Source organism: Phaenicophaeus curvirostris, chromosome 16, assembly GCF_032191515.1.
Source record: "Phaenicophaeus curvirostris isolate KB17595 chromosome 16, BPBGC_Pcur_1.0, whole genome shotgun sequence".
NCBI lineage: Eukaryota > Metazoa > Chordata > Aves > Cuculiformes > Cuculidae > Phaenicophaeus > Phaenicophaeus curvirostris.
The window spans coordinates 12,936,086-12,948,448 of record NC_091407.1 but is presented as its reverse complement, the minus strand read 5'-3'; the positions used below and the strand labels follow the sequence as shown (position 1 = coordinate 12,948,448).

The following is a 12,363-nucleotide window of genomic DNA, read 5'->3' as shown; positions in this document are numbered from 1 at the left end:
GATTAAAATCTAAATGAAGGTGAGATTAAAAAGGCCATCCTTTCTTTATTCCCTTCTAATATAAAGTAGAATTAACCAAAAGTTAAAAAGTTGATAAATGGATGACAGGAAAGGCTTTTACCATCTGGCATTGATACAACCATGTAATGTTTTTCTGTTCTGTGCTTATCTACGCTCTTCTCTTATTCTGATCAGCAGCACGATCCCCATAGGTTTCCACTGCCTTGAGGAAGTTATGAGAGATGAAATTAGAAATCAAGTATCTGCGTTGATTTGGTATCCATTATAGCTGCTGAAGAAAATCACCTGATAGGTAGAATAGTTCTTTAGGACTGGAATGTATAATGACTAAGTAGAATATTGTCTAAGAGGGTCTCAGGGACGTAATGAAAGAAAACACATGATGTGATTCCTTAAGTTGAGATCTGTCTACTGCATTTCCAGAAAGTTTTGTTGAAGCTTAATGCAGGGGACTTTATTCATTCAAAGCAGTTTCCGTATCTACTAGCTATTTCCATGAAGGTGCTTGCAGAGACTTATCAGAGCAATTTTGCTTATATTGACCTGGCCTTAGTCACAGGTCCTCAGACTACGGGCAGAAGTGATCTGACCCATTTTAGGGAAAGGCAGACAATCCTATACTATGCAATCTGTTGTCTGGATAGGCTGTGCACAACATCTACCTGCAAGACAGCAGGCTGAGTTTAGGAATTGCATAACACGGGATTAAGTGTATCTCCCAACAGTTGCATTAGGAGATACTTGGGAGACTGACTTGACTTCAGAAATAAAGTAGCAATGAAGTTTAAAAAGCTCTCTAATCTTTGTGATATTCAGATTTGGAGGCAATATCAACTGTGCCTTCTAATGCTCCTTCTAATTCAGCAAATTCAGCTCCTTCTGATTTCAGCAAAATCCTGCCTGGTTTAGACGTTTCGAACTGGTAGATCTTGGCTAAATTTCAGTACTTAAAACTGTTGCTCATGTCTTGAATAGAGCTGAATTATAGCTTGAATTACATCTAATGGCTTCAAGTTTTGATGTTTTATCTCTGGAGAATATGAAACTAGTCTCTTCTGAACAGAAATTCCCTGTGATACCTTTTAAGACCTATAGGCTCTTTATTATTTTGGGGTTTGAAAGATTATTTCTCCAAGGTACCCTGCTCACTTAGGTTATCTACCCTATGCTGGTTTCTGCAATCCAACCATTGCACTTGACATAGTAGGGTGCTTGAATGATGTATTTATACAGGCAGGAGGCATGATTTAATACCATCTCTTGATTCACTATGCAGTCCTATTAATATGAACTTTACTCAGGGGAATGAGTAGCTGTTACTTGTCAGCAAATCCCGTGTGTATTAAGGAGGTATTGAAAGATCGTCACAGTGATAGTATGCTGTTCCCAAGGGAAGCAAATAAAAACTGTGCTTTGATGAATAATGAATATGCTAATTGGGGTCAAGAAGAAGTCATAGCTTCCTGTGCTACAGTAGTCAGAGTAGCCTGACTACAGCAATAAGATAAGTCTGTTTGACTAGTTTTGGTGATAGAAATATATGGCTATCTATCATCTTCATGCAACCAAAGGCTGGTGGATGACAGTGACAGTCAGGTGGCTTGTCTCTTCTCAAATACACGGTTATATTCCTGAGATCCTGTTTTATGCACGTTGATGTCAACATGAAGACGACCACGTCCTGATACTGAGTGAGACTGGTTGTGTGCTGAAGTATTGGCAAAAATCTGGTGTGGAATGGGTGAAGATCTGTCATGGTGTTGCTTGGGTGTATCAATAGGATTCGTTAAAAGTGGATATTGGTTAGAAGTCAATGAGCTCCTGATTTACAAGGAAAAATATATTTTGTTGGTGCTGGTCTGTGTTTGCGAAAGTGTGTGCCCCAAGGGGAAGATTACAGCTTGCTCCTACCTGTTGGCAAAATGTGTGCAAAAATACTTATTTCTCGAGCATCTTATATCCAGCACACAAAAGAGAAGAATAAATGAATGAGATTATGGGAGACATGTGAACGTGTGATAGTAATAAGTGTTTTAGAAATAAAGATACTGCTTATTATTTATGCCACTGGAAGATGTATGTCTTTTTCAGTAGTCTGGCTATGTAACTGCATGACATCAAACAAGCATCAGACCTTGAAAGTGTCTCCTCTATGTTTCATACAAAATTTTCAAAACTGCCTAACTCCACATAGATTAGAGGCTTATCTAAACTTCTTAAGAAAAGGCAGATAAACTCAAGAGCAGAATAGTTAAAGATATCTGAAGTAGCCTGGAGATGGGAAAGTGTTTGTGCTTCAAGAAACCAACAGTGAAACTACAAGTAATTGGAGTCCAGTCAATAGGAATTGGGTACTACAGTCCAGAATGAAACTCCATAAGAAAAGGAAAAAATGCAGTGCTCTTTAAGACATTAGAAACATAGGGAAGACCTTTGCAACACAACTCTGCTGTTGTGAGTAAGTAGTAATGTTCACATGTCAAAATCAACTCTTGGTAGTGAAAACAATAGTATTTTTCTCCAGTTCTGGAGCTAACTTTTCTAAGTGATCCAGGACAATAGGAGACAAATGGAGAAACTCCCCTCACAAACAGAATTGTACAGGGTCACGGAGCTGTTCATTGAAGGAACTGCCCTACAAACGGCCTGCATCACGTGTGCTGCATCACTCTTTGTAGCTTTAGTAGATTTTCTGTATGACTTCTTGCTTAATCTAATGTTATCATTCTTGCTAGTTCAGTGCCTGGAATTCAAGTTCCTAGATTCCTCCTGCTTTAATTTTGATACAAATGCTGGTGCAAAAAGATATACTTGGTTGTGATTCAGAATCTTTCCAATTCATATGAAAACATAGATAAGTCAGAAGGCACGTATAGCTATTTTTTTGTTTGTTTGTTTTTAGGGAGTAGTGGTTCACAGATTGTTCTCTGGTTTTGTGCTATGATATGTATGGATGATGAGAAATCCTTCCGTATCCGTGGTAGGCAAAGGGAAGTCCAGCCACTGAGGCATCCCTTAACTGATTTTTTTTAACTTGCTTTTTCATGCATACATTTATTGTCTATGGAAGTGTCTGTGTTTTGTTACTTACTGAAGGGTGAGTCACTCATCTGCCATCATGAAACAAGTGTGTATCACTAGCAAACTAGCCTAAGGAAGAACTGAAGGCTTCTAAGAATGCAAATAAGAGCAAGTCATTTATGTAAATACCTCTGACTTTGCACATTCCTGAAAAAGTTGAGCTAAGTAGGCGTATACTTTTTGTGTGTGTTATTTTATATTAATGTCGTAGGTGATGCTCTCCCTGTATGAGACAGTTCTCTTCAGAAAAATTTACAGTCTGGCATGGACACAAATATATAGCTGGCTTGGAGAAGAACAGAGATGTTGGTCATCATGCTACTCAGCAGTCAGTTTATTCCTCCAGTCAATGTTTTTCTGTGGCATTCTGACAAGAGGAGGTTTTATGGGTTGAAAGAGAACATTCATAGTTTTTTATAGGAAGTTCTTACCTGCTATCAGGAAATTATAGGAGGAAAACAACAATGCAGTTTTGTGTGTGGTTAGGAGATGGAGGAGTGTAATATTCAAGGCAATATAAAGAAGAAATCAATCTTTCAGTTGTTCACAGTAGTAGCTAGGGTAGGAATAGGCTGAAATGAGCCCTTGAAGGTGATGCCAAGTGCCGTATAGTTGCTGAGGTAGTAAAAGGCTGTGTTGTGGTGCAATTCAAGGAGGGAAAATAGAAGTGACCTTTCTGGGAGCAGTCTGAAAGAAATGCAAAATAAACAGGCCATTCTTTAGCCAGTGAGTTACTAGAACAGCAGGTGAATCATTGCATACCACTGACAACAAAAAAAGTAAATTTGATGTTAGTCAAACCAAAGAAAAGGATTGGCCTTGTACTTAGAGTCCTACCAACATTTACTGAGATATTGCACTTCAAACAATGTAAGACAAATTGACCTACAATGTCAAAGCCTAGGGCTGCAAAATGTTTCCCAGATATGCTAAGTTTTTTGTGAGGCCATTCTGTCCAAAGCTCTCATAGACAGTTTGCCTATAATTATTTATCTCTATTTATCTTCCACCATTGTGTATTTAAAAGAAAAAAGGCTAGAATGTTGAACTTGAGTGGAAGTGAAGCATTGTTGTTTTCTCATTGAATCAGTCAGCTAGGTTCATTTTGACCTGCAGCCAGTTTCTAATTTTCTACTAACAACTAATGTAATTTTCAAATAGAAAATTTAATTGCAAAAGAAAAATGTGTTAATACCAAATGTCCTGTATCCCACCAGTGTTCTGCATACTTAAAGAGAGACTCTTCCAGTTGTAAACAGTTTTTATATCCTTGCTCTGTACACTAGTGTAAAATGAGATCCTTCATAAGCTCAACAAACGCTGACAGCATCCACCATAGTTGTATCAGTGTGAGATCAATAGACGGCTTTGTATATGTTAGATTTTTCCACTTCAAAAGTCACTAAAATATCCATGTTGTATTTTGGTTCTGCTGTATGATAGGAGTTGGCTGGGGAATTAATACTTGGCATGAACAGCTCCTACATGCACTTCAAGCTTTGCTTAGAAGAGTGGAATACAGTCAGCAGCCGAGGACAGGGGTCAAATCTAGATAGTACTTCTGGTGCCCTTGAAGAGCCTTTGGTCCCAAATGGGTTTTGCAGAAATGTAGAAATAGCCTTTGGAAGACAAGTGTAGTAGACATAAAAGTGGCAGCAGTCATGGTTGGGAAGGTGGGGGAAGATGTGCAGGACAGATTTTTCAATCTAATAATATTTCATTTAATGCCTGGGTGTACTTACCTTAGTCTGTGCTAATCAGTAGCAGTTCAACTACTCTTTTGGAGCATGCATGGTACTGATTTTGTAATACTTTTTTTAAATTTAAAGTTGCTGTGGATTATGAAAATTACCAGGGAACTTGGAAACTACTTTATCCTCACGGTTTCTTTACCAGAAAACCTCTGAGAAATCTTAGAGAAAACGGAAAGCATCTGGAGACTAGGAAAGGTGGGCAGAAAATGGAAGGCTTGAAGAAGACCTTGAAGTATCAAATATGACATAGAATAAACTATGAAGAGGGTGCCAAAGAAGTACCTGAATTATTTATGCTCTGTGACATGGGAAAGTTAGGCCAATGGAGGGGAAAAGTAGAAGTTATTTGAAGTTCTTTGCTGCTATACAGCATTTAGAAGAACCATTGTTTGTCGCATTTTGAACTAGATAAAGGCTTTAAGAAGGATTAATTATTTGGCAGAAAGATGGTCTAAATAGATTACTTCTGTCAGGATCTGATTAGAGCATACATCATTGATTGACTGATGACTGCATTGCAGGGATCTGTCTTTTCCAGGCAACGTGGCTCCAGGGAAGATGCTGAAGTCTTTTTCACCTTGAACCACAGCAAAACTAGGCATTTGCCTTTGCCTAGGGGAATATTTTGGTCATTGTCTAATGCACCATTTAGGTATTATATGCAAGTGGGTTCAAAACCTTTGCCGTTCTTGTATAATTTTCATTTTTCTTGTTCTGCCTGAATGTGTAGCTCAGTTTTCAGGCATACTTTGCCTTTTCATTTTTGTGCATCCATACTCTACAACCATCTCAATTTCCTTCCTATTTCAAGTGACCAAAGTGAAATCACTATTAGAACACTCCTGTCAGTAGCTTCCGTTCTGTGCTAAAACATAATATTTTGTCATTAGACTGCTGGGCCTGAAATACTTCAGTATTTTGTGACCTTCTACTGCTACCTTAGTTTCTTTAACCTATGCTGCTCACCTTTAAACCTTTCTAGGGGGCAAGTTCATAGCAGGACTACTCTGTCAGATTTTGGAAGTCTGATGGTTCAGTCAATTTCTGTGTGGAATAATTATAGTCTCTTAATTCATCGATTCAGTTGATGCATTGTATTACTAGTGCAAAAATAGTCTTTGAGTTTAAAAAAGTGTGCATTGTACAAGCTTCTTAGCTCTGATTCAAGTAGTATCACCTGGGAGTCTTCAGTCCAATGTGAATAAATTCTTATTTTGCTGCTAATTTTTGGAATTGCTGATTGGTTTTCATAAACAATACTTGCCTTTTAGCAACTTTCTGTAGAAATGAAATACATAAGAGTGCATGTTTACTTGTCTATTTAAGACTAGTGTTAATCTGTTTTCTTATTCTTTTCTCCTGTATTTAATTTTTAAAATCAGTGTTCAGTTTCAGAAAATCCTTGACTTTTTTTAATGGCAAAAAAAAGGAAAGGGGTTGGAAACAGACAGAGGAAAGAAATATGCTCTCCGAAAATGGCTTAGAGGGTCACTTTTTTCTAACAGCATTATAGTTTTCTAGAATGCAGTGGAAGTGGAAGCAGTATAGTTGTTTAAAATAGATGATCTCCCCCTTTCCACCCACACACATACTTTATTTTTTGCAGGGCGCAAGAATCCTGGAGTAGGTAGGAAGGAAGTGCTGCCAACATCAGTGGCTCCAGGCGGGTGATGGATGTGCATAGTACTGACCATTCTGGCTTTGCCCTAGCAAAAAACATTTAGGCTTGTACTAAACTTTAATAGTGCTAGAGGTCCTGCTAAAGTGAAACAAATTTATTTAGTACTCTTCTGGCTTGCTATTCGAGTCCTCAGCACTCTTTATGGTCAGATTTCATGTATTCATGATGTTGCTGCAGAACAGAAGAGACGATTAATGCTAACTAATGGTGAACTGTAAAACTGAAGATAAATTTCCTTTTGTGTGGCTGGGAGGGAAAATAAATGTATTGGTATAAACTGGTGAAGCTGATATAGTTGCATTGGCGTTAAGTTCAGAATTTGGCACGGGGCAGAGATGTAAGTAAAGCTGTATTGTACTTCTGTGGTTTTGATTCACAGAGGTTTGTGCGAACTTAGGTAGCTGGTGCACACATGGGACATCATCAAAGAGCCCAACCAGAAAGTCAGAGCTTGGATTTGGAGTGCCATACAGCTATACATTTAGAAGCATGTTGTTATAGTGAGGCAAGCAAAGCATCCTTTCATTAAAACAGGTAACTACCATTTATTTTCAAAGTTTATTTTTATATATTATAATCTGCAATGTAGTAGATATAAATGCTTTATAGACATCTGGTATTTTCACTATTCTTGAACGTTTATGCTGCTTGCAAAGGATTGGAAGGGTTCTCCTGCAAGTTGCAGAGTTCAGACTACCTCTACTATTGGCATCATATAATTGTCTTATATAAGTAATTCTTTTTTTCTTGCTGTGGTTTTGATAGGCTGTTCTAGACCCTCAGTCAGCCATCACCAAAACACTTCTAAAAAAATAACCAGAAAAAAATATTTTCAGCCTAAATTTACTCTTAACTAATTTTTCCTTTATTTTTAGTACGTCAGCATTGTACTTAGCTTAAACAGTCTATTCCTCCTACTGTTTTCTTCCCTGCTCACAGACTGTTTTGCTAGGATAAACAAATCAAGCTTTCTAAGGTGTCTGTTAAAACATAGCTGCTCTGTTCCCCTGAACAACACAAAAAGGACTTTCTCTACACCTGTTGTAGTTGATTTGGAATTATTATTTTTTTTTAACATGGATGGAAGTTTCCATATGCAATTGGAAGTACCTCTAAGAAATTAATTGAGAAATAAAATCAATTAGGAAACAGTGATAATGTTCCTTTTCATATTTGCATCACACTAACAGCTTGAAGTCCTTAAGCAAATGCAGTGAGGTCCTGCTTTTCCTCATCCTGAATTTAGAACTGAAGTTTCTGTTATTAGCAGAAGCATAACCTTACACTTTATATTATTGATTTTCATCCCATTTCTCTTAATGCATTCCCTCAAGTTGAGCAATTCCATATAACATTCTTATCCTTCTCAGTCTTGACAGTGCCTTCCAATTTTACGTCATCAGGTCAGCACGTTGCCTTGTGCTAAGACATAATGTAAATGTTAAGCAAAAACTGTCCCAAAACAGATCATGTGAAAACTTCCCTTACGCGTGTGCTTCTCTGTAGAAAACCCTTGCTCTTGGGGTTGTCTTAACATCTTATCAAATATATACGTGCTAAAACAAAACAGACAAAAAAACCCCAAAAACCCCAAAAATAATGAAAAACCCAACAAGGTATTTTACAGAGCAGTTTAGCAATCCTTATTCATTTCAGTTGTCCCACTGGAGGAATTTGAGTAAAGCTTGCAGAATCCATTTTATAATCTCCATTCGTAGGTGAAAAATCTTTCTCTTCAAATGTAGCCCACTCTGTTAGAGCAAACAAATAAGTAAATAGTTAAAATTATTGGGAGTTTAGAGATGAAATACTTTTAAATGAGTTGTAATGGCAGCTCACTTTCTCATATATAGCTTTTGTTTATATATTTCTGTTTTGATATTAATAACTGGTTTTGCATTGAAATTTATGAAATATTTTTGGCAAAATATGTCAGCCTACTGTGTGCTTAGTAATTGAACTATGGGGTTCTGTTCCTAAATAAGAAAAGAGCAAGAAATATCATTAATAGCTAAGCATAGTCAGATAACCAGTGCGAACAGCATTACCCCCAACAGAAAAGCAAAATGGTTCTGTAACAGGAGATGGAACTGGGTAAACATCACTTCGTCATGTGACAGTTGCTGTCCTCATTGGCAGCCTCTCGAAAGAGCATCATAGAGGGTCACAATTCAACATCTAAAGTTAGCAGTGGTGTAAGGCTGATAGTAACAAGGACCAATGTGCAGCTGCTAAGGTAGATTTCTAAATCACACAACAGGGCTGCCTTGATACATGAGAATCAATTACTGAAAACCTTTTGCGATGGTCAAAATGTGACATGAAATAATTGAGTATCACATCAAATCTTGTCTGCAATTAGTTACCTGGAAAAGTAATTATGCAACAAAATCAAATAGCTGAAATTAGTGATGTGAAGCACCCTGGTTATTCAATGGCTTTAGGAGAGGGTGCTTTTTTTTCCTTTTGACTTGCAACATGAAGTTTTAAGCATCTAAGTTTTTATTTATTGAATTAAAAACACTTGCTCAATTATAATTCTTGTCATTAATCATATCTACAGTAGAAGATACATTGTATGTGAAACAGGTGTTGATGACTAAGCTTGTTTTGTCTGAAGTAAAAATGATTAGCCACAGAAGAGAATGTCTTGCAAGCAGTACGTTAAAAGGAAAAATGTTTTGTTTAGGGGTGGAAACAGCCTAAATTTCACTCTTTTGTCTCTTACGTGAAGAGTGTGAGTTTAATTGGAAAATAGATATGAAATACTCTAAAGGTAAAATTTGTCCTTTTTAAAAAGCTATGATAAGTGTGGCAACATAGATGTTATGAAAGGTTAGAAAAGCCATTAAAGTATAATTTACTCTAATAGAAGTAGTTAGATTGCATTATTTAGTTCATATATTCAAAATAAGCAAGAAAAATATCATAAATCAAACCAAACTATGTATCCTGTATAACAGACTTAAGTTTAAACTCTCATATGAATATTGTTTAACAGCTTTTAAATACAGGGAAACATTTATTTATCCAATCATGATAAGCCTGATTATTTTTAAATGGCTTCTAATAGCAACTGTTGTCATGCATGTGCCAGAACTGATAGGAAAATTAATTCTAATCAGTAGATGTGTACGGAATTTGATCTGTCTGTGTATAGTACTTAAAAATCTGAACTGAAAAGAGGAGTTGATTAGTCATGTTACTTAAGCTGGTCCCAAAATAGCACCTTCCTTTTTCGGTAGAGTTAGGTTTGCAGCTGTTGTCTCTATCTGTTGTCTCTGAAGAAAATTTTAACATTAAGAGTTGCTGACGTCAATTTTTTTCTTTTTTTTACAGCTGATGTGGGCTTTGCCCCTGACAGAAGTTATTTGGTTCTAGCTCTGAGTTTGGAAGAAGTTGGTATATAGATTTTCCCCTAACTTTCAATTGATGTGTTTAGCTTTAGTGGGAGTAACACTATCACTTAAACCATGTTGTCGTCTCAAGGAGTTTTGCTACATCCATATGGAGTGCCAATGATTCTGCCGGCAGCACCATACTTCGCTGGACTTGTTCAGGTAATGCAAGGCCGCTTCCAACAAGCAACTTAACTCTAGTGCACTTAGAGTAATAATTGGAATTTTTATGGTTGAGAAAGCAAACACTTTTAATACAGGCAAAAGCTCTCATGTAGTCAGTGAGAAGACAGTAGGAAATCAAAAAGATGGATCACCCTAATCTGTGTATTGACATCTCTCATGGCTGAATAAATGGTGTAGTTGAGCTATATTTGCTTGTATTGATTTGTCTGCTGTTTAACATTCATGCCTTTGCTTCACGAGGTTGACCACAGGGCAGAGGATTTGCTATCCATCCTAGGTTTCTGAGGGAGTCAGCATTCCCACGGCAGGTCATAAGACAAAGTAACTTACCGTGATGTGTTTAGGTTAAGTGTTTTAGCACAACAAATATGAATAGTGTTAAATATGCATTAATTCATATGTTACGCGTCACACTGAATGAGAAGGGGTCTGCGGTTTTGTGTGTAGAGGAATATATCACCTTCACGGAATATTTATGCACATCATATTAATACCTTTGAGCCCTGGCAGTGTAAGATCTTGCTTTAGGGCGAGAGTTCTTTATTTTAGAAGTTAACTGGCAATTACTAGATTTAGTTGTTGTTGCTGTGTTGTCTAGTTTTGATTTATTTTTCAGTGATACTACCAACTTTTTTGCTGTCAGGCTTAAGATTTTGAATAGATCATGTAGACATTAAGTAAGCAAAAAATATTCTGTTATTTACAGCATTAGAGGACATTGAGACAGTATTCAAGCATTGCTAACATGGAAAAGAAAATGTATCCTATAAATGGCAGTAGTTAGATTTTGGACATTAACAGGGTCGAGAGAGACACATCTATTATGGCATTTCTGTGTCATGCTAGTGATCAGTCAAATTAACTGTGGAGAAGAGGCAAATTTTCATTATGCTCCTTTACTACAACAATTAGCTGTTGTAGAGGGGCAGTCACAGAATGAAACAGCTTTTTTTCCATATAGGTCCATTCAGTAAATGAAGACTGAGAGCTGTATTCTTCACTGTAGACTTAATATCAGCCACATATGTCTGAAAAAGAAATACAGCGTTGCACAGTGGCCGTTATCAGGTACTGAAAAAACTGTCATCTGCGACATGCAAGCTGATGCTATTTGTCTATGTGGTGAAACATGGTAGAACACTTGAACACATCAAGCAGGCCTTCATATCCATTAGAATTTGGGGGTGAAGGTCGGATGCTAGAACTCAGTCAGACCCCGTGCCATCCTGTCCAATAAATAATTACAAGCAAATTGTGCCTTTCACTCTATGCTGATTGATGTTGAAATTGCTTTTGAAAGTTCTCATAAGTTCCTGTTATAGATTAAGTGCCGGTGTAGGAAAAATAACTGCACCCAACTGAAATGGGTGAATGTAATCAGGTTTAATGGACTCAAGAGCTTGTTGGGAATTAAATAACTATTGATTTGTTGGAAAGTTGCTGTCATTACAAAATGCCACTCTGGACGCATTATCCAAGCAGATAGATTAGAAGAAAGCGTCCTTTAAAAATTCGGGATTCCTTATTTCAAATATTTTCTTTTTTTTTTTTTACTTCCTTTCCTTAGAAAGGTAAATCCAGACCTATGCTACTCCATTAGCGTAGGTCTAAAATAATCAAGCAATAGCTATTGTTTTATGAAAAAAAATAGGTATGTTAGCAGATATAGTTGAACAATATTCTTTATGTGAATGCAAATCTAGTCTCTCCTCTTCATTCCCTGTCCCTAATGTCGTACCTAAAAACTGCATTTTGGAAATGAAACAGATGTTTGAGTTATTGTCTTAGTGAGGGAACTAGAACATTAAATGGTTTAACCACTTTCTCACCCCAAGCTTTTATCTGCATTTGCAGTATCTCAGCTTATGATACTAGGATGCTTATTGTTTGTCTCTTAGAGTAAACCTAAGTAAAATATCCAATATAAATAATGCAAAGGACGCTTGACAGGTATATTTATATCATCCTCTTCTAAGCAAAAATTACATAATGTTCAGAACTTTAATGGAAGCTTTCTTTAAAAATATGCCTTGATAAACTGATTCTGCCAATGTTGGGTGGTTGGGGTTTGGTTTTTTATTGTTTTTTGGTTTGTTTTTTTTTTTAGTGGGTTGCAGGTTGAGAACCACAACCCTGAAGAAGTATTTTCAAATATGGGACTGTCTTATCATTTCGGAGGCTTATAAGATTTCAATGTATTTATTTGCATGGATCTCTACAGAAAGTAGATGTATTTCTGATT

General features: G+C 36.8%; 1 protein-coding gene across 33 annotated transcripts in view; it reads left to right on the top strand.

Annotated features, from left to right (window-relative positions):
• The window catches only part of RBFOX1 (RNA binding fox-1 homolog 1), an 862,353-nt gene that overhangs the window by 612,947 nt on the left and 237,043 nt on the right, over positions 1-12,363 (top strand). For 10 of the 33 annotated variants that reach the window (XM_069870217.1, XM_069870203.1, XM_069870216.1 and 7 more), the window contains 2 exons: positions 6,917-7,071; positions 9,877-10,097. The exons of 22 other annotated variants lie outside the window; for them this stretch is intronic. In XM_069870217.1, the coding sequence (XP_069726318.1) occupies positions 10,011-10,097 (87 nt within the window). In that variant the 5' untranslated portion in view covers positions 6,917-7,071; positions 9,877-10,010. Of the gene's footprint in view, positions 1-6,916; positions 7,072-9,876; positions 10,098-12,363 lie in introns of those variants that run through there. One more of the 33 variants, XM_069870183.1, reaches the window with a different exon arrangement.